The following is a 23650-nucleotide window of genomic DNA, read 5'->3' as shown; positions in this document are numbered from 1 at the left end:
AATAAAATAAAAACGATTAAAAAAATAAAAAATGATGGATTTAGTGCAACAATCTCCGTGTTTGAGTAAAACTGATCCCTTAAAAGTGTAATATTTGAGTAAAAAAAAAGTTGGTAGAGCACTTGTCCGAGAAAGGCAAAGGTCCCGAGCTCGAGTCTCGGTTTGACACACAGTTTTATTCTGCCAGGAAGTTTCAAACATAAAATACTGTTTGATAAAACGAATGTTTTGTCCCGGGCTTGCACATACAGAGACCATATAATTGAAGAGGCAGTAGAGATGAGAATGTGTGAGAAAACCTTCAACAGTGACGGCGAATATAATCTGGGCGGTGCATGGAAGCGAGCTCTCGATGCAGAGGATATCTGTAGATAATCGTCACAATATTTACGCTACAGAGGAAACGGCGGCGCCACCAGTGCACACGTAGACACCAACTGCGACAGCGTGAGATAGCTACCGACCAATCAGAAACCTTCTTTGTGCTATATAACATTATCACAGCAGGGATTTTGACTGGCAGTCGCTCCTGACGATGACGATGGGGCAAATCTTAGATAGCACGAGGTTTTACCCTGAACTTTTCTTGGGTAGCACAGGAATCCAAGGTCCGTTAACCGCCCTGCAGCAAACTACCGCAGCAGGTAGTTACGCGAAGCGAAATGTGGTGTGAGGAGGGCTATGCGAGAGGCATTAATGAATTCGAAAGTAAAGTTCTATGTACTAACTTGGCAGAAAATTCTAAGAAATTTTGGTCCTACGTCAAAGCGGTAGGTGGATCAAAACAAAATGTCCAGACACTCTGTGACCAAAATGGTACTGAAACAGAGGATGACAGACTAAAGGCAGAAATGCTAAATGTCTTCTTCCAAAGCTGTTTCACAGAGGAAGACTGCACTGTACTTCCTTCTCTAGATTGTCGTACAGTTGACAAAATGGTAGATATCGAAATAGACGACAGAGGGATAGAGAAACAATTAAAATCGCTCAAAAGAGGAAAGGCCGCTGGTCCTGATGGGATACCAGTTCGATTTTACACAGAGTACGCGAAGGAACTTGCCTCCCTTCATGCAGCGGTGTACCGTAGGTCTCTAGAAGAGCGAAGCGTTCCAAAGGATTGGAAAAGGGCACAGGCCATCCCCGTTTTCAAGAAGGGACGTCGAACAGATGTGCAGAACTATAGACCTATATCTCTAAAGTCGATCAGTTGTAGAATTTTGGAACACGTATTATGTTCGAGTATAATGTCTTTTCTGGAGACTAGAAATCTACTCTGACAGAATCAGCATGGGTTTCAAAAAAGACGGTCGTGTGAAACCCAGCTCGTGCTATTCGTCCACGAGACTCAAAGGCCATACACACGGGTTCACAGGTAGATGCCGTGTTTCTTGACTTCCGCAAGACGTTTGACACAGTTCCCCACAGTCGTTTAATGAACAAAGTAAGAGCATACGGACTATCAGACCAATTGTGTGATTGGATTGAGGAGTTTCTAGATAACAGAACGCAGCATGTCATTCTCAATGGAGAGAAGAAGTCTTCCGAAGTAAGAGTGATTTCAGGTGTGCCGCAGGGGAGTGTCATAGGACCGTTGCTATTCACAATATACATAAATGACCTGGTGGATGACATCGGAAGTTCGCTGAGGCTTTTTGCAGATGATGCTGTGGTGTATCGAGAGGTTGCAACAATGGAAAATTGTACTGAAATGCAGGAGGATCTGCAGCGAATTGACGCATGGTGCACGGAATGGTAATTGAATCTCAATGTAGACAAGTGTAATGTGCTGCGAATACATAGAAAGATAGATCCCTTATCATTTAGCTACAAACTGGAAGCAGTTAATTCCATAAATTATCTGGGAGTACGCATTAGGAGTGATTTAAAATGGAATGATCATGTAAAGTTGATCGTCGGTAAAGCAGATGCCAGACTGAGATTCATTGGAAGAACCCTAAGGAAATGGAATCCCAAAACAAAGGAAGTAGGTTTCAGTATGCTTGTTCGCTCACTGCTTGAATACTGCTCAGCAGTGTGGGATCCGTACCAGGTAGGGTTGATAGAAGAGATAGAGAAGATCCAACGGAGAGCAGCGCGCTTCGTTACAAGATCATTTAGTAATCACAAAAGCGTTACGGAGATGATAGATAAACTCCAGTGGAAGACTCTGCAGGAGAGACGCTCAGTAGCTGGGTACGGGCTTTTGTTAAAGTTTCGAGAACATACCTTCACCGAAGAGTCAAGCAGTATATTGCTCCCTCCTACGTATATCTCGCGAAGAGACCATGAGGATAAAATCAGAGAGATTAGAGCCCACACAGAAGCATACCGACAATCCTTCTTTCCACGATCAATACGAGACTGGAATAGAAGGGAGAACCGATAGAGGTACTCAGGGTACCCTCCGCCACACACCGTCAGGTGGCTTGCGGAGTATGGATGTAGATGTAGATGTAGGTACCACGGGGAGAATCACAGAATGTAATGACCACGGGAAAGCTTTCGCACCCAGGCGCGCCGAGTCACATTAGTATGAGCACCTGTCAAAAGCTTGAGTACTCATCACCCGCAGCGCGGACCACTGCGAGATGTGCAGGAAGAGAGCCGGAGAGTTTGTCGAAGGTAGCGACGGGGATGTGGAGCCATGTCGACTACAGCGCTAGGTTTCTCGGCTGGTAGTCAGTGGCACAAACAGCCAGATCCAGGTGGTCCGTCAGATCTACGATCGGGCTTTAATTTTTGGAGTTTAGTGGCCAGTGGTATACGCTAAACTTGTCCTGGCGCTCTTCGAACTACGCACGTACACTGCGAGAGGTGTGGCACGCAGCATTGACGTGCTGGTGGATGCTATAGTGCCGAGGACACCAAACTGGATATGTTGTGGACATGGTCTCCTCGGACAGACTCATATTTGTGTAGATCCACTGTGCCTGTGACAAGATAACCCAGAGAATGCCACGAAAACTTTCCCCAGACCATGAAGCACCCTTCTTCTCTGCTTTCAGACATTTAACGCAGTTAACAAACTTAGCCATTCCGGAAATGCTTCTAGCCTTGGTCTGGAAGCCAGTGATCATGCTCTTTTGGACGTCTGGTGAATCGTTCCTTTTCTGCGTTACGACACCGACTGCACTGTTTATCCGCTTCCCTCTGACACACTTTATATATCCCCCACTGGCACCTGTCGTCTGTGAATGGTTATTGCACGTTGACATCGAATATAGGCTGTGATCACATTGATATAACTGGATCGCGTAATCTACGGCCGCCACCTCGTCTACACTCCGCCGCCAGCAATGGGGAGTGAAGCTTTCGCAACACTATTCACTCGTGCTAGCGAAACGTCAGAAAAGTCGTGAGACAAACGTCGGCCAAGGAAACTGAGACTGAAGTCATCAAGCAGCAGTTTGTCAAGAAGTGGCCACGAAAGTCTTGACAGTCTACGTTTGACAGTATTGGTTTCAATGACCGAAAGTACATATGAGAACCCACCACACCAGTGGAAGTGATCTGTCGGTAATAGTGTTTTAGCTCCAAACTCAATACGGTAGTAATGTTGCTTACGACAACTGCCAATATCAGCATTTCTTGCAAAGCGGGCAGGCCTCGTTACCCAAGGATTTGCTGTAGCAACCCTTTAGCATAACCATCATGCATGCTCTATAGAGTATAGAGGTAAAACACTAAACAGACGGAACATTGCCGAGCTGTCTAAGGTGCTGCAGTCATGGACTGTGCGGCAGCTCCCGGCGGAGGTTCGGGTCCTCCCTCGGGCATGGGTGTGTGTGTCCTTAGGATAATTTAGGTTAAGTAGTGTGTAAGCTTAGGGACTGATGACGTTAGCTGTTAAGTCCCACAAGATTTCACACACATTTTTGACGGAACATTCGTACTTCTCTGCCGTGCACAGCTACACTAAAAAAAGCTCATCTATATCCATCATCAAATGTCTATACCTCCATTGGGACACAGTGTCAGCCATATTTCCATATGATCTTTTTTCTGCTTCCTAACTTCTCAGGTCTCCTTCCCTGCAGTAAGTCGCCATGTATCAAAATCGACCTTTTAGAATGACTTCCAAATACCATGGGCACACATCAGCATCCATCAAGCTTCAGTCAGCGAACGCCTTAGTAGCGGCAGTGTACCCGTTGGTGAGCAGTACTCCAATAATTACGAGACAAGGCCAGCTGTTTAATAGATAGCGGCAGGTGTAGTCGTGTGGTGGGGAGGTGCGGACGACTGCAATCACATCAAGCACACGCACATCAGTCAGCTGCCATGGCCAAGAAGGTACACCAGCCTGACCCAGAGAATCAACGTAAGTACTGCAGCATCCATCAGAGCACGCTTATAACCGTATGAGTCGTCTAAAGAAAATTAGAAAACACTACTGAAGAATGGCTTGCAGTTTGACGCTGAACCAAAGAAAACCAGTTCAAAAGACACTGATTTCTTTGACAACGTCCAACCGATCATGAGTAGTCGTCTAATATAGTGGAAATCTACCTCCAACACGGCAAACAGATCTACACCTACACTCTGTGAATCACTGTGAATTGCATTGTGATTGTATTTTTTATTCGATCATATAATAAGTATCTTCTCGTTACATTCAAGGTTGGAGTGTGGGAACAAGGACTGCCGTTACACACTTGATTTATTTTGCACAAACTGTAGGAGAGTAATACAATTTTGTCATATGATGACATGATGGAGGCCGTGGCTGTTGTTTGAGGACAAATCTTGATGGCGTCAGGACAGCAACCAGCCACAAATTTACTCACAGTGCCTTTATTCAAAGGGAACCGTTACCGGTTTCGAATCGTTGTGATTCATCCTCAGACGGTTTACACGCTTTCTTTATGACATGTTGTGTGTTTTTTACTGACAAATTTTCGTGAAACGTCGGTTTTGAGTGTTTGTTTCCATAAGATTCGTCCAACAGATGTAAATGCAGTCCCACTGCATTCTTATTGTTGCACACGTAAATTCTTCTCACTAAACACTCCAAATCGACGTCTCACGAAAATTAATCTGTAAAAAAACACCCAACATATCATAAAGAAAGAGTGTAAACCGTCTGAGGATGAATCACAACGATTCGAAACCGGTAACGGTGCCCTTTGAATAAAGGAACTGAAAGTAAATTTGTGGCTGGTTGCTGTCCTAACGCCATCAAGATTTGTAGGAGATTAGATTGTGCAAGTGCATAGGGATGGAGTATTTTAGCAGTTTCTGCCCTGAAGGCGAATACTGAAGTTTTTTCAGCAGGGTGCATGTGCATAGGAAGGGGGTATTTTCGTAGTTTCTGCCCTGAGGCGAATACTGAAGTTTTCTCAGCAGTTCTTATGGCTTCTTTCCCGGCATGTCCGAAAGATTATGTGACATTATTTTACCTCCTCTTGCCACTCACTGCCACGCAGATAATTCACACCACAAATCTTTGTATACACTCGATTTTCACTGTTCGATGATCTGGTATGGGTCCCATACAAATCAGTAATATCGTATTTCTTGGTGACGCGAGCCTCACTTCATTATATTTGCATAAACTTTGAACAGACGTGTCTTACCACATTTTTAAACGCATGTATTTTGTACGCAAGAAAATAATACCATTATGTCATATTCATTGGTTAGAAGATACTGACTGTTCAGTTGTTGTTTTGTTTTCCTCGTTTTCTGCAGGTTTGAAAATGGTCACTACTGACCGTAATTGAAGGTCTGCGGACACAAGCTTTGTGATCGTAAACTGGAATAAAAGAAACTAATTCTACACTTTCTGGATCATTGTTTTTATTCGCGATTATGTTGCTGCTTGAATATCAAGCTGTCGGTTGTACAAGTTATTTGTATGCAATCTCTTTTGTCTACAGTTTCCATTTTCCCGGTATCCTTCCAATGAATGGCGGACTACCATTTTCTTTAGCTACAACTTAGCCTACGATATGTTGTCCTTCCCCTCCGCCTCGCTCCACATCTTTACTCCTAAATATATGTGCGGTATGACTAAACCTAGTCGATTCCCTTGTAATCAAGGGATATCCAGCATTCATGTTTTGTGAAGTGCACATCTTTTTAATTTCTCCAAATTAAGAGCTATGTCGCAGTCTTTGTCTAACCGGATATTACTGTCATTTTTCTGGGAAAGATTTTTCTATTACATAGCTTCATCATCTGCGAAAAGTCTGACATTACAACTGAGGCTGAATGCGGTTCAGTGTTAGGTGAACTGTACAATTACTTGCTACAAGGTCAGAGGCAGATGGCAATAGATACCCGGTGATTTTTTTGGGGTCAAGATAGAGAGGGACATTGGTAACTCTTGTTCTTGTGGTCTGCAGTCCGAAGACAAATCTGATGCAGCTGTCTATGCTACTCTTTCCTGTGCAAGCATCTTCGTATAACTATTGCAGCGTAAATCTTCTGAAGCTACTTACTTCATTCATCTGATCTGCCTTGACGAATTTTTATGCCCCTCTCCCCCACAGTCTTGTCTACAAAATTAAACTGGTGATCCCTCAGTGTCTCTGAATGTGTTCTACCAACAACCGATTCCTTCCTCTAGTCAGGTTGCGTCACAAATTTCTTTCCTCCCCAGTTCTGTTCAGTACCTCCTCATTAGTAACGTGATCTGCCCATCTAATATTTAGCATTCTTCCGTAGTACCACATTTCAAGATCTATTCTTTTTGTCTAAACAATTTATCATCCACTTCCATACATGGCTGCACTCCATACAAATGCTTTCAGAAAAGACTTCCTAACAGTTAAATCTGTATTCGATATTAACAGTTGTCTCTTTTTCAGAATCTCTTTTCTAGCCATTGCCAGTCTGTTTTATAATCTCTCTACTTCAGCCATCGTCAGTTATTTTGCTGCCCAAGTAACAAAATCTACTACTTTAAGTGTCTCGTTTCCTAATCTAATCTCTTCAGCATTGTCTAATTCAATTAAAAAACATTCCATTATCCTTGTTTTGCCTTTGTTGATGTACACCATCCTTTCAGTACAATGTCCACTCCGTTCAAGTGCTCTTCCAAGTCCTTTACTTTCTCTGTCGGAAGTACAATGTCATCGGCAAACCTCAAAATTTTTATTTCTATTCCTTGAATTTTAATTCTTACATCAAATTTTTCGTTGTATTTCTTTATTGATTGCTCAGTGCATGGATTGAATAACCTATGTCATAGGCTGCAATTCTGTCCCACTTCCTTCTCAATCACTGCTTCCCTTTCATATGTATTGATTCTTGTAACTGCTGTCCAGTTTCTGTACAAGTTTTAAATAGCTTTTTATTCCCTGCGTTTTAGCCCTTCTATGTTCAGAATTTCAAAGAAAGTAATCTAGTCAGCAATGTAAAACGCTTTCTTTAAGTCTACAAATGCTATAAACGTAGGTTTGGTTTTTGTTAACCTATTTTCTAATAGAAGTGGTTGGGTCAGTATTACCCAACGAGTCCCTACATTTCTCTAGAATCCAAACTGATTTTCTCCTCATAACTATGTTTCTTAAGTAATTATAGGATTATTTTTTCTCGTTGGACAGACAGTTATCGTGCTGGATAATGCTACATTCTATGGCGGAAGACAAAGAGCAACATGGAGGTCAAATGGTCAGTAAGATAATTGTAATGAAGTAGTATCTCCCATTGGGATTTAATTTTTTCCTGTGAGTGGTTTCCACCATCATCTTGTCATTGTTGCATCGTGGTTGGTATACCAAAAAGAGAAGTTCTCTCAAATCAAAGATAGGTCATTTGCATACTTGGATTTTCTTACAGTTACTAACTAGCATGTCATGAAGATACAAATTAAACAGAATAAGAGCAAGGGCTCATCTTTAAGACAGGCCATTCTTGGTTTGGATTCATCGTCTTCTAGCTTCTCCAGCCAGAAAAACTGGAAACCATAGATCAGAGAGTGAGTTGATGAGTAAATTTACTAGCTTCTAACATGAGATTACAGCAACAAACTTGAACATCAGATGTTCTCTCCATACTGTCACGAAAGCTGTAGTGTAACATTCACTTTTCGGGATAAGGTACAGAATTCTCGGAATCAAAATTACTTTGAGCCAACTGCATAATTGTTAAGATACTTCACATGATTATGTCATAGTTATCTGAGCAATGTTATCCAATTTCATCCGCCTTTTGGAAATCCACCTGCTTAGTTGTATTTAATGTTTGCAGGATTTTGCGTTTGAATATAACTTGTTGTTTTCCACAGGCTAACTTTTTTTAGAATTTTGTGTAAATTTTCTTTCGCTCAATAAATGAAAAGGAAGCAGTGGTTGGGAAGGGAGTAAGACAGGGCTGTAGCCTCTCCCAGATGTTATTCAATCTGTATATTGAGAAAGCAGTCAAGGAAACAAAAGAAAAATTCGGAGTAGGTATTAAAATCCATGGAGAAGAAATAAAAACTTTGAGGTTCACCGATGACATTGTAATTTTGTCAGACACTTCAAAGGACTTGGAAGAGCACTTGAATGAAATGGACTGTGTCTTGAAAGGAGGGTATAAGATGAACATCAACAAAAGCAAAACGAGGATCATGGAATGTAATCGAATTAAGTCGGGTGATGCTGAGGGAATTAGATTAGGAAATGAGACACTTAAAGTAGTAAAGGAGTTTTGCTATTTGGGGAGCAAAATAACTGATGATGGTGGAAGTAGAGAGGATATAAAATCTAGACCGGCAATGGCAAGGAAAGCGTTTCTGAAGAAGAGAAATTTGTTAACATCGAGTATAGATTTAAGTGTCAGGAAGTTATTTCTGAAAGTATTTGTATGGAGTGTAGCCATGTATAGAAGTGAAAAATGGACGATAAATAGTTCGGACAAGAAGATAATAGAAGCTTTCGAAATGTGGTGCTACAGAAGAATGTTGAAGATTAGATGGGTAGATCACAGAACTAATGAGGAAGTATTGAATAGGATCGGGGAGAAGAAAAGTTTATGGCACAACTTGACCAGAAGAAGGGATCGGTTGGTAGGGCATGTTCTGAGGCATCAAGGGATCACCAATTTAGTATTGGAGGGCAGCGTGGAGAGTAAAAATCGTAGAGGGAGACCAAGAAATGAATACACTAAGCAGATTCAGAAGGATGTAGGTTGCAGTAGGTACTGGGAGATGAAGAAGCTTGCACAGGATAGAGTAGCATGGAGAGCTGCATCAAACCAGTCTCAGGACGGAAGACCACAACAACAACAACAATAAATATGTTCTTGGTTTCAACCATGGGCACTTGCTCCCCTGTAATTCCGTGTCTCAGATCTTCTACTCCTATAGGCGGGAGTGACCTTCCCACTACAGAAAAAATTGAGTGATTGTTAGGAGTCGAACTCAGGACTTGGTGTTAGTTGTTAACTGACGGAATATGGAGGAGGCCTCTTGCTTTAGATGTGGAAGTAGGCGGAAGTAAGTGGTGGAACGGTGTTGATGTTTCAGTAAGAATACGTTTTCTCATGTTAACATATGGATCACATCATGAGCATACAGGAAGATTTCGAAGCCAGAAGCAACCTTTACATACAACATGCAAGTGAATGACATGTAACAGTAAATTATTTTTTCAGTTTTATATTTTCTAACAAAAGCAGTTATTTTTAGTTTTGGGTGTCATCCATAGTCTTCGTCTGTCAAAAACAGATCAATCAGATAATTGTAAACAGTGACTCCAAACAAAGAGGACTGGCATTGTGTGAAGAATATTATTTAAAGTCTCACTCCGCTTGAGTATATCCGAATCTGGTATGCGGTCAGCAACATGTGAAGCCTGATTTCTCTGATAAATGAAGGGAAAGTAGCATGAATGAAAATCAACCAAGTCCATCCTTGTCATAATAAGGCCACGACCGTCTTTGTCATACTACTCCCGTAAGTCTATAAATATCTACGTATGTGAAGAGCTATTTTTGTGCTTCTTAGATTGTATTAACAATACATGTAAAAGAGATCGACAAATGAATGAAACTGCTACTACTACTACTCCTACTACTACTACTACTATTCCTGCTACTACTACTACTGCTACTAACTATTACTAACTACTAATACTTGTATTAAAACTACTATCAAGTGTTTAATTATTAATTCATGTAAATCGATAGATCAATTTCGTAATAACTGAAAGAATTAAAAACTGGCAAGCCACATCAATATACTCTTGAGGAATTAGAGAGCTACTTAAGAGTTTCTGTGCAGTTATTATCTAACTTCCAATTATTTAATAGATTAACTCATGGCGAACAGTTCCTTTCAAAGGATTTATCTTTCTTTGGGACGCCATAAGGACCGTTTCGCTGTGAGATGTTGCTGCAGATTTCCTTTAAAAAGAAGTGGCGTGAGGCCTCCTAACAGATACCCCCCCATGGCATACGGTCTATTTTTTATGTTGTGTACCAACTGCAGAAAGCAAATACATCTCACTGACCCTACAGAGAACACAAGAGTGTCATCGCCATCTGTTCGGCAGTGATGTTGGCAGTTGGACACTATGCAGCACAGAGATAATAAAAGGACGAATTTGATTTCATTCTCTGCTATTTTTAGCCTGTTCTGCTTACATTAGCTCAGTCTCGATCATGTACGTTCACCAGTCTTGATTTCATGTTGGAACAGTATTTAACACCAATCCTTGGTGTTCCGAAATGATAGCAGTGTCTGGAAGCGATTATAGACATTATGTCTAATGATTTCCGATTTATCATGCACATGATTGTCTGAGTGGTGCCCCAGAGAGTGCATGCCAGACTGTGGTCAGCCCTTTGGATGCCCCACCGACGGAATTTCCGTGAGGTAATATAACCACGGTTTACTAGAGTTCCTCTTCATCGTAACCCTGTCTGTAGAAGCCTCAGGCAATGTTAATTTCCTTGCCCTTCTGGCTAGACGATGTTTCTTCCAACACTTTCAGTTGCTCACCGTATGTACCTAATGTACCTAACTTAACCACTATTCAGTATTCATATCTGCTATAATATGTGTAACTTTTAAATAACCTTAAAAATTCCTAAATAACCTATCGTATCAAAATTAGAGGTAGTATTTTAACTGCCTTCTTCCAACCTCTTGTAAACTAGACTGCAATAAAAACTGCATACAAAGCAACAAAGAGTTAGTGGTCATTATTTGACTGTAGAGGTGTTGTTTCTCCCCTTTATCCACAGGTAATATCGTTTTCGCAGAAGCAGTTAACTTATTAGGCGCTGCCAGAACAATTACCTGCTTGTCAGATGCGAAGTTCATTTTCCCCATTGACTGATAGGATTAATCTTGTATCGTCCCCTTTCTGTAGCATTAAAGTCGATCCAAAGAGGATCAAGAAAATTTTCTCTCTCGCACGACACAGGAAGAGACCATGAAGAAAATACCCCCTGAAAAAGATGTTAGCCTATTGACACATTCTCATTCGCGTAGACAGGAGTGTCTTTAAACAGAACCTTTGTAATTTTTGAGCTCTCATACGAACCAGATGTGTTGTGCTCATCGCAATCTGTTAGAAAATTTTTCTTAACAAACATAAATTTGCAAAATGTTACCCACGTAGGCTTCTGCTGCAAGTTTGACGTTTGTTAACGAATGACAAGTTCTGCATATCAAGAGATTGTATACCACTGATAAACATAACAAATAGTGAGAAAATAATAACTAACGTGGAAATTTTAAGGCTTTTAGATGTCAATACTGATGCGAATTTAAAGTTTAAAAAAAGCATTCTGGAACTCCTACAACAACTTCGTTTAGTCACATTTCCACTTCGAATCACTGCAAATCTTGGAGAGAAACAAATCAATAAATTGACATGTTTTGCGTGTTCTGATTCAATGATTTCGTATCGAATAATGTTCTGGGGTTAGTCAGCTTTAGGAAAGAAAATTTACGTTGTTGGAAAAGTGCTGTAAGAATAATATGTGACGCTCACCACAATCATCTTGCAGATATTTGTTTAAGTAGATGTGTATTTTGATTACCGCTTCACAGCTTATTTATTCTCTGATGGAGTTCGTGGTTAATAATCTACTGCAGTTCAAAGGGAACAATCACGTTCATAATTACAATAACAGAAGAAGAAAATTACATTCATTACTGCAATTAAGGCTTATTTTGGCACAAAGCTGGCGGCGCACTGCTGACACCAAAATTTTTATTCGCTTATCCATTGATATAAAAAACTTTATTTGAAACAAACACATGAAGTTTCTCCTTGGCAACTCTTTCTATTAGCAGAAGAATTTGTACCTTTCTAATGTGTAAAAGTTGGTGAGTAGGAATTAGAAACAACTTATGCATGGTCAGCTAGTAGCCATATTTGCATGTCAATGTTTGATGTGGATGTAAAGTGACCCATTCCACATCATTACGACTAGTAATACTGAAGATCCATAGATCAATAAACTAACTTACAAGCAAGAAGTTGATAGCGTTTCTATGGATCGTAATTAACAGCCAACTAACTTGTAATGCTCACACAACATTCCCGTGGACTTTCAACCAATGATTACCCTTTCCAATACAAGAGAAATATTTTGAATAAAGTACAGATGATGAGACCAACACTTGTGGCTCGTGATGTCATATTTCGATATAAACGATTGTCAAAAAGATTAAGTGATAGTTGTTAATCAGCTACATGCTCCCACAGTGGACACAGATAATTATCTGTAGAAATACATAACGAAGTCTAACTGCGGCTGATAGTTAACTATCTAAAAGTGGCCACAGTTTTCCGCATCTTTCTGCAGTGATAACTGTGTAATGGAAAGTTTTTAAATGATCGCGACTTTCAAAATTTATTTAAGAGAATAACACTGATTTTTCCTAATTTTGTTTACGTGGTAAAGGCACGTACGGTTCCTGTATCTCTTTACCTGTGTATGACAGAAAAAAGTGGAGCAGTGCCTCAAACGATTACATATTTAAATGTGTTCAAGCTTGGAGATACGAAGGATTGAGCTTCGGAAGAAACTCAACAATAGTTTGCTACTCAAAAACAATTAAGACTACATAAAGTGAACAACGGATCACGTTCTGACGAAATTCCAATTCCAATTTATATGAAGCTCGCTGCAAACCATTACCTTCTTTTTTAGACATATGGATGGAGAACCTCTCGCATACTGAAAAGTTGCGTGAGACTAGAAAAGATCAGTGATCACAGTATTTTATCGTCCGTTTGTTATAGGGTCCCACGAATAATCTGAGCTCAAAGATTATGACATTCTAGGATGGAAACAAACTCATCTTAAAATATGAGCCCGCAATTAAGAAAAAGTACCAGTGCGAAACACAGCTTGCCATATTCAAACATACCTTGTGTGAACAGGTTTATTGAGTCTTTCTAGATTTGCAAATGTAGGGATATGTAAGTTACTGCAGTGAGTAGGACAAATAAGTTTGTAATGTCAGATACAGGACTAGTGGTATGCTGCTTCACATAGTCTCGTCGATTAAATATCTGGGCGTAGCGTCGGTGGTATGTGAGGCGGGTGGTCGAATTTGCTTTAATGGGAGAGTCGTAGCTCATCTATATAGCAGGCAACACTAGTGCGAACCATTCTTGACTGCTTGAGATTCTCAGCAGATCGGATTAAAGGAAGATGTCATCAAAGGCCTGCTGCTAGATGTGTTACTAATAGGTTCGGTCAGTAGCCGAGTATTATTTCAGATGTTTCGTGAACTTCAATGGGAATCTTTGAAGGGAGTACGACATCCTTTTTGTGAAACGCTATTGAGAAAGTTTAGAGAACCGGCTTTTGCGGCTGACTGCCAAACCATTCTAATGCCACTCCGGTACATTTAGCGTAAGAATCGAGAAGTCAAGACAAGAGAAATTTGTGATCGTACGGAGGCGCGAAAGAACGTAATTTTGCCCACGCTAATTTTGCAAGTGGGTTAGGAAATGGACTGGGTAATAGTGGCAGAAGTACACCTCTGCCATGAACCATATGGTGGCCTTGGAAAGATGTACACTCTCTACCACAAAGCAAAGATACAGTCATACGGACTATCTTCGCCCCTCTGACTGTAAGATACATGACCTACTTCGCAATGAACAGTGGTAACGGTTTGCTCCCCCCCCCCCCCCCCCCCTCTGACATCTTGTGTCATACCTTGCTTATTGCTTCACAGGAATTTCAGTCTTATCCCGGTACTGACAAGGTCATAAATGGGTCAGGTGTGGGAACGTGTACTGCCTGTATCTCTCAGATACAGCGCGCCTACTCAGTTAACGCTTTGTCGCCGCTAATGACTGCAGCTGTTACATTGTTTGCAGCGTACGCAAGTCGGCAGTTGCGTTGTTGTCTTCTAAATGAAGCAACGTTTCGTTGTAGCTAAGTGTACTCTCTTTCAAAATAAGTAAACGATATGATCTAGAAAATCCTGAGGATATCGAAGAAGTACATCGCCTTCTTCTCGACGACGAGGTATCCATTGAAGATGAAGATGATCTTGCAGAAACTGATTCAGAAACCGAAGATATACTCGAAACACGATCTGTAGACTCAGACACAGATCATGAATTTGATGAAGGGGAAAATAACGAAGCGCAGGAAACTGATGAACATTACTATTTTGAAGAGTAGCAAAGACAATAAATATGCTTTAAGATGTAATAATAACAATACCTAATAATGGTGTAATGTACTTATTTTTTTATTTTGGAACTAAATGGAGGAAAGTGCCTTGGAAAGCAACACAGACCGGCCTCATAATATACTAACCAAACAGCCTGGGGTAGTTGGAGACGCAAAGAAAATGGTAACTGAAATTGACTGCTGGAACCTATTTATCAGAAATGATATCCTAGATCTAATTGTGGTCAACACTAACAGGCGTATAGCTGATCTAAATGGAAATTTTGCTCGCGAGAGTGACTGCAAGGGCACAGACGCATTCGAAATAAAAGCCTTTCTTGGTTTGTTATACCTTGCTGGTGTGTTCCGTGATGGGCGACAGAATGTTCACGACTTCTGGACAGCAGATTGTGGCGTCGCAACTAGTGCGAGCGCACAGTTTTCTATCAAATATTTACTGTGAAATGTAGACAGACTGTAAAGTAGCCATCAGATTAGCATATGTGCTGTAGCGGGCAGATTACCGGTGTCCGTTCGTCTGACGTCACGACCATATGGCATGTCTGTACCGTGAGAATGTAAGACCTGTGCGCTAACTAGCCGCGTGTATAACGTGGAACTTTCATCTTTAATAACTTCTAACTGAGGAACCTGAGGAAATTAAAAGTTAATATACTAGTTTCTGTTATGAATAAAAATAAGTCATCCAAATTTGAGCTTTGAAACCTGCATATTTTGGAAATTAGAAAAATCTTACAGAAAACGCAAATTTCTACAATTTTCGAGTCTAAATAAATACCATTATGTATAGATCACCTTCAGTGACCATCCAACTATGAAACAAAATCACCTTCCGTGCTTTTGTATTTATTTTGAGAATTTTACTTTTAGAAATTCACCTATAACTTTGTTAAAACCATAAATGTTTTGAATTTTTGTGAACAGTTATTTTATATGAGTAGGTGAGAGTGAATGAGTGTGCCTGAGTGAATGAAAGAGGGACATTCGCCATTCTTTGCAAGTGTATAAAATCTAGGTTGGAACTCGCAAGTGTTCAGACGATGTAACCGTGGGAACAGAGTCGCCAGTGGTTCCCCATCTTAGTGAATGTCGGATGTCCAAGAGTGTATGGTATTGTACAAGCAGCCAGAATGTTCGCGAGTATTTAAATAATTTCTGGAAATAAAGTAAAGTCTAGTTTTTCTTTCGGTTTGTTAAATTATACAGTAAATTTTGTGTAACAAGAAATCATGACGTAAATGATTCAGAAGTCATGACTGGTGCGTGCTAGATTTTGGCGCGAGGCGCACCCAAAGAGTTAATTCTGATTGGCTGTGTGATGTGTGAGCCAATGAGATGCGAGGACGGTTAGCAGACTAGGAGAGTGAGTCGCGAGTGGATGAGGGGTCGCGAAGGAACTGTGATCGAGAAGAGACATGCTTGATGTGTCCTCGCGAATAATGTGTAAAATGAAGTCATAAAACGGCTTCATCGGTTCGGTACTGTGCGATTTGAGACTGGAAGAGTCCAGTAACGCGTAGTGTGAGTTTGAGCGAGTTGTGACTTTTCGTTCCGCGAAAGACGCGAGTAACTTTTAATAATTAAAAGCGTGGCGGTACTTCGTAAACTTTTACTAAGTGCTTATGGCGAGCATTAACGTTAAAAAACGAACTATTATTGAACATCGACTGCAAACGTGTATGTTAGAAAATCGTCTGTGTTGCAGTTAAGTAAATTCCGTAACTTTGAAAGCTAATTCTGGCGGGGTTTGAGTGTGGATAGAATTGTGAACTGAACTTTCTTCAAACGTAGATTAGCGGGCTGATGATCAGGCTTAAAGACAATAAAGAGCTTAAATAGAATTACCAACTTCGCGTTCTCGTTTGAGTAAACAATTACTACCATTCCAATAACTCAATTTATTTAGGAAGATTGCTCATAGATTGTATTTCAGCAAACATGTATCGCGGCCTCCGGTGAGCGGCTATTAAATTGCAGTTTCTTCAACACTGCTTTTCTGCAATTTTTCCAGTAGCTGCTATCAGGAGAGGCGAGTGCAGCAACTACCTAAGAAACGAGGTAGGTGGATTTTCTTTCAGGGAAAGGAAACTGCGCGATAAGAGCCTGACCCGTCGCAAGATGACCTTGATCTGAATATTTTTAGGAAGACCATGTCCGAAAAACGTTTCCTGTTCCTAATGAGATGTGTTCGCTTTGATGATGTAGAACGGCTCAAGACAGACAAATTAGTAGCCGTGAGGGAAATGTTCACCATGCGTCTGAATAACTGCAAGACACATTACTCCCTCGGTCAGAACGTCACAGTAGATAAGCCGCTACCAGCAATTCGAGGCCGGTGTGGATTTCGCCAGTTCATACCATCCAAACCCTCTAAATATGGCATCAGAATTTTCTGCCTATGTGATACCAAGCCTTATTATACTTACAACATGGAAATATATTGTGGCTTACAACTAGGACCCTTTCAGAATAACAACTCCGCCAAAGAATTAGTTCTGAGACTTGCTGAACCAATATATGGGACGGGTAGAAACATTACAGCAGATAACTGGTTCACTAGTTTGAAGTTAGTAAGAGAACTGCTTAATAGGAGACTGTCGATTGTAAGCACAATTAGAAAAAACAAGAAGGAACTGCCATCGAATTTAGTAGCACCAAAAAGTAGACAGGAATATGATAGCGTATTTGCCTACAGAAAGAACGAAACCCTTGTGTCGCATGTCCCGAAAAAAGGGAAAACTGTAGTCCTCCTTTCGAGTATGCATGTATCGTCAAGTGAGGTTTCGGAAGGTTTAGTTTAAAACAGCAATTATTCTACACTATAACGACACCAAATCTGGAGTTGATGTAGTAGACAAACTCTGTGCAACCTACAATGTAGCTAGGTCAACAAGAAGATGGCCTATGGTGATTTGTTTCCACCTGTTGAACATTTCAGGCAGCAACTCAAGAGTAATTTTCTTGGGCAACAAGAATAAATACTCAAATCGGCACGAGTACCATAAAACTTAGGCTCTCACTGTGCTGCAAGATCATCTCAAAATAAGAGCTCTTATTATGACTCTAAATGATGATATAAAGTAAATACTAGTAAAGTACAAACCTAAAGGAAAAGAGCAAGAAAACGCTTAACAATCCTTAGAATCAGAAAACAAGAAAAGAAAAAGGTGCTCAAGAGGACGTCATTATCAGGAGAAAGAAAACTGGCGTTCTACGGATCGGAGAGTGGAATGTCAGATCCCTTAATCGGGCAGGTAGGTTAGAAAATTTAAAAAGGGAAATGGATAGGTTAACGTTAGATATAGTGGGAATTAGTGAAGTAGTGAAGTTCGGTGGCAACAGGAACAAGATTTTTGGTCAGGCGAATACAGGATCATAAATACAAAATCAAATAGGGGTAATCCAGGAGTAGGTTTAATAATGAATAAAAAATAGGAATTCGGGTAAGTTACTACAAACAACATAGTGAACGCATTATTGTGGCCAAGATAGACACTAAGTCCATGCCTGCAACAGTAGTACAAGTTTATGTGCCAACCAGTTCTGCAGATGACGAAGAAATTGATGAAATGTATGATGAGATAAAAGAAATTATTCAGGTAGTGAAGGGAGACGAAAATTTAATAGTCATGGGTGAGTGGAATTCGAGAGTAGGAAAAGAGAGAGAAGGAAACATAGTAGGTGAATATGGATTGGGGCTAAGAAATGAAAGAGGAAGCCGCCTGGTAGAATTTGGCGCAGAGCATAACTTAATCATAGCTAACACTTGGTTCAAGAATCATGAAAGAAGGTTGTATACATGGAAGAACCCTGGAGATATTAGAACATATCAGATAGATTATATAATGGTAAGACAGAGATTAAGGAACCAGATTTTAAATTGTAAGACGTTTCCAGGGGCAGATGTGGAATCCGACCACAATCTATTGGTTATGAACTGTAAATTAAAACTGAAGAAACTGCAAAAAGGTGAGAATTTGAGGAGATGGGACCTGGATAAACTGAAGGAACCAGAGGTTGTAGAGAGTTTCAGGAAGAGCATAAAGGAACAACTGCCAAGAATGGGGGAAAGAAATACAGTAGAAGAAGAATGGATAGCTTTGAGGGATGAAGTGGTGAAGGCAGCAGAGGATCAAGTAGGTACAAAGACGAGGGCTAGTAGAAATCCTTGAGTGACGCAAGAAATACTGAATTTAAGTGATGAAAGGAGAAAATATAAAAATGCAGTAAATGAAGCAGGCAAAAAGGAATACAAACGTCTCAGAAATGAGATCGACAGGAAGCGCAAAATGGCTAAGCAGGAATGGCTAGAGGACAAATGTAATGATGTAGAGGCTTACCTCACTAGGGGTAAGATAGATACTGCCTACAGGAAAATTAAAGAGACCTTTGGAGAAAAGAGAACCACTTGTATGAATATCAAGGACTCTAAGCAAAGAAGGGAAAGCAGAAAGGTGGAAGGAGTATATAGAGGGACTATACAAGGGCGAAGTTCTTGAGGACAATATTATGGAAATGGAAGAGGATGTAGATGAAGATGAAATGGGAAATATGATACTGCGTGAAGAATTTGATAGAGCACTGAAAGATCTAAGTCGAAACAAGGCCCCGGGAGTAGACAACATTCCATTAGAACTACTGACAGCCTTGGGAGAGCCAGTCCTGACAAAACTCTACCATCTGGTGAGCAAAATGTATGAGACAGGCGAAATACCCTCACACTTCCAGAAGAATATAATAATTCCAATCCCAATGAAAACACATGTGAAAATTACCGAACTGTCAGTTTAAGAAGTCACAGCTGCAAAATACTAACGCGAATTCTTTACAGACGAATGGAAAAAATTGTGGAATCCGACCTCGGGGAAGATCAGTTTGGATTCTGTAGAAATATGGGCACACATGAAGCAATACTGACCCTACGACTTATCTTGGAAGCTAGATTAAGAAAAGGCAAACCTACGTTTCTAGCATTTATAAACTTGGAGAAAGCTTTTGACAATTTTGACTGGAATAATCTCTTTCAAAGGTGGCAGGGGTAAAATACAGGGAGCGAAAGGCTATTTTCAATTTGTACAGAAACCAGATGAAAGGGAAGCAGTGGTTGGGAAGGGAGTGAGACAGGGTTGTAGCCTCTCCCCGATGTTATTCAATCTGTATATTGAACAAGCAGTAAAGGAAACAAAAGAAAAATTCGGAGTAGGTACTAAAATCCATGGAGAAGAAATAAAAACTTTAAGGTTCGCCGATGACATTGTAATTCTGTCAGAGACAGCAAAGGACTTGGAAAAGAAAACGAGAATAATGGAATGTAGTCGAATTAAGTCGGGCGCTGCTGAGGGGATTAGATTAGGAAATGAGATACTTAAAGTAGTAAAGGCGTTTTGCTATTTGGGGAGCAAAGTAACTAACTGATGATGGTCCAAGTAGAGAGGATATAAAATGTAGACTGTCAATGGCAAGGAAAGCGTTTCTGAAGAAGAGAAATTTGTTAACATCGAGTATAGATTTAAATGTCCGGAAGTCGTTTGTGAAAGTATTTGTACGGAGTGTAGCCATGTATGGAAGTGAAACATGGACGATAAATATTTGGACAAGAAGTGAATAGAAGCTTTCGAAATGTGGTGCTACAGAAGAATGCTGAAGATTAGATGGGTAGATCACATAACTAATGAGGAAGTATTGAATAGGATCGTGGAGAAGAGACGTTTGTGGCACAACTTGACCAGAAGAAGGGATCGGTTGGTAGAACATGTTCTGAGGCATCAAGGGATCACCAATTTAGTATTGGAGGGCAGCGTGGAGGGTAAAAATCGCAGAGGGAGACCAAGAGCTGAATACACTAAACAGATTCAGAAGGAGGTAGGCTGCAGTCCGTATTGGGAGATGAAGAAGCTTGCACAGGATAGAGTATCATGGAGAGTTGCATTAAACCAGTCTCAGGACTGAAGACCACAACAACAACATCGTTAACAGTGACGATAAATGGTGTCTTATTGCTAACTTAAGGAAAAGAAAGTAACGGTTGAGAGCGTTCAAAGCAGCAATTCCCGGAACAAAGACCTGCGCGCATCCACCAAAGATAATATGTGTTGTACTACGAATTTTCTCCCGGAGGTGTAACCATTGCTGACATTTATTGTCAACAAATGAGGCGTCTTGCACATGCTGTCCAAGAACAACGACTACGGAAAGACTGCGTGAAGTGATGTACTCCAGTATAGCGTCCGTCCGCACCCACCTTATTAACCTGATCTAACTGCGACCTCCGATTTTCACCTTTCCCGCTCTCTATCGAACAACCTTCAAAGAACTTCTTGCCCACGGGAAAATGCACAGCGAACATGACTCTCTTCGCCTTAAAACCACGTGATTTCTACAGAAAAAAAGCAATACTTAGAATTTCGGCGAGCTGTATTGTTTCAGTATTTGGAGTCCTTAGCAGGTATGGATTACAACGTCCAACACCTTCAGAGAGACGGTGCTAAGATCATAATCGTACGATATAGCAGTGCGATTCCGGAACATATGCTGTGTTCGAACATTACGAACAACCTGGAAGAGAAACGATATACTGACACATAGTCAGCAGGCTTTCAGGAAATTTCAGTCTCGTGAAACACAACCAGCTCTTTATTCACACATTCCTAGATTCAAACATTTCCTAGATTTAGGCCCTTGGCACCATTCCTCATAAGCAGTTTCTAATAGAATGACGTGCCTATGGAGTATCAGTTGTGCGGTTGGTTCAGATGGTTCAAATGGCTCTGAGCACTATGGGACTTAACATCTGAGGTCATCAGTCCCCTACAACTTAGAACTACTTAAACCTAACTAACCTAAGGACATCACACACATCCATGCCCGAGGCAGGATTTGAACCTGCGACCGTAGTGGTCGCGCGGTTCCAGAATGAAGCGCCTAGAACCGCTCGGCCACTCCAGCCGGCATGTGCGGCTGGGTTCGTCATTTAGTGACAGCAACAAACTAAATGTACGGTAAATTAGAATATCTGTGGTGTTTGTCGCAGGATTCTAGTGCAAATCGTGTACGAGATATGTTATTTTGAAATGTTTCCACACCGACACTTGTTTGTACTATTCATCGTGCGTTATAGCTAAGTACAGTGTTCTTATGTTTGCTTAGAGTGTGCTTGTGAGTTCCTTGACTGCATTGCAACCTGCTACTCAGTGTGTGACAGCACAGGCATTAGGCCATGCTTGAGCGATGGGATTTACAAGAGCAGAAAAAGCCATGCGCATGGTGTATGGAGAGTGGATGAATAATGCCGTTTCTTTCTTGTACGTTGTATGTGGCAAGATACACCAGTAGATGTCTACCACCTCGGCAGTTATTTATCAACCTCTTTAACTTGTTACGGGAAATTGGTAGTGTAACAGCAGGACAATGTAACACAACGAAACAAGTGAACACAGAAGAGGAAGATATTAATTTTCTTGTTGCTGTTATTCTGATCCGCATTTTACCTCCCTCGCAATCGAATGAGGGAGTGTCATGAGTCAGAAAATTCTCCTACACATTCTCCATCGACATTGGTTCGATCCCTACCATATCTCTCTCCATCAAGAGCTGCATGGAAACAATTGTGAGATTCGTGTTAACTTCTGGACATGGGCATTAAGACAGGATACACTAGATCCATCATGTATCTTGTTTAGTGATGAAATCACATTTAGCTATCATGACCAGGTAGATAAGAGAGACATGCACTACTAACCTGTTGACAATCCCCGTTGGCTTCGTCAGGTGGAAGGTAAGCGTTCATGGAGTGTAAACGTGTGGTGTGGTACAGTGAACCATGAGCTCATAGTCCTGTTTCCACAGACGGAACACCGAACGCGCACAAGTATCGTAGCCTCCTAAAAGACCATCTTCCACGCATGCTACAAGACGTTCCTCTGGAGATTAGGTGGAACCTGAGGTACCAACATGATAGCTGTCCAGCCCAGAGTGCACGAAGGCAACGGCCTTGCCGCAGTGGATACGTCGGTTCCCGTGAGATCACCGAAGTTAAGAGCTTTCGGGCGTGGCCGGCACTTGGATGGGTGACCATCCGGGCCGCCATGCGCTGTTGCCTTTTTTCGGGGCGCACTCAGCCTCGTGATGCCAATTCAGGAGCTACTCGACCGAATAGTAGCGGCTCCGTTAAAAGAAAACCTTCATAACGACAGGGAGACTGGTGTGCTGACCACACGCCCCTCTTATCCGCATCCTCATCTGAGGATGACACGGCGATCGGATGGTCCCGATGGGCCACTTGTGGCCTGAAGAGTGCATAGTGCACGAAGTACTACAGCATGACTTCAGGAATTGTTTCCAAATCGTTGGATTGGATGCAGAGGACCTGTACATTCACCGCCTGTTCCCTGCATTTCACGCCTTTTTTCGGTGGGGAAATCAGAAAGAGTGTGTCTACAAGGACACTCCAACAACGAAGTACTACTAGAATCTGCTTGGACATCTCCGCTGAAAGGAGCAGTCGTTCCATACCAGACTGGAAGCGTTTACGTACTGCTGCAACCGGTTGTCATTTTGAACACAACTATAACGGCCAGTTGCCTCGTTACTGGTCAGAATCTACATAAATAGCACACGTACTTATACTGTCCTGTAGTGTGTGCTGCCACAGGTATTGTACAAGTGATGCTGTGGCAGCTTTTGAAAATACGATATCTCGCAAACGACTCCACTAGTATCCTGCAAGAAGTGCCACTATATTCTCATTGACCATACATTTTGTGTTGATGTCTACAAGCGCTGTTTCATTTGAAAAGTACTCTCCTGGAAATGGAAAAAAGAACACATTGACACCGGTGTGTCAGACCCACCATACTTGCTCCGGACACTGCGAGAGGGATGTACAAGCAATGATCACACGCACGGCACAGCGGACACACCAGTAACCGCGGTGTTGGCCGTCGAATGGCGCTAGCTGCGCAGCATTTGTGCACCGCCGCCGTCAGTGTCAGCCAGTTTGCCGTGGCATACGGAGCTCCATCGCAGTCTTTAACACTGGTAGCATGCC

The 23650-nt window shown here is 41.4% G+C and overlaps 1 protein-coding gene across 2 annotated transcripts in view; it reads left to right on the top strand.

The window, feature by feature from the left end:
* Window positions 1–4248: 4248 nt before the first annotated feature.
* Window positions 4249–23650, top strand: part of LOC126281652 (putative inorganic phosphate cotransporter) — a 257128-nt gene continuing 237726 nt past the window's right edge. Inside the window, exon 1 of one of the 2 annotated variants that reach the window (XM_049980802.1) lies at window positions 4249–4321. In XM_049980802.1, coding sequence (XP_049836759.1) covers window positions 4282–4321 — 40 coding nt within the window. In that variant the 5' untranslated portion in view covers window positions 4249–4281. The remainder of the gene's footprint in view (window positions 4322–23650) is intronic. The other variant, XM_049980793.1, reaches the window with a different exon arrangement.

This window comes from Schistocerca gregaria, chromosome 1 (assembly GCF_023897955.1).
Source record: "Schistocerca gregaria isolate iqSchGreg1 chromosome 1, iqSchGreg1.2, whole genome shotgun sequence".
NCBI classification, from domain to species: Eukaryota; Metazoa; Arthropoda; class Insecta; order Orthoptera; family Acrididae; genus Schistocerca; species Schistocerca gregaria.
This window is presented reverse-complemented; position numbering and strand designations above follow the sequence as displayed.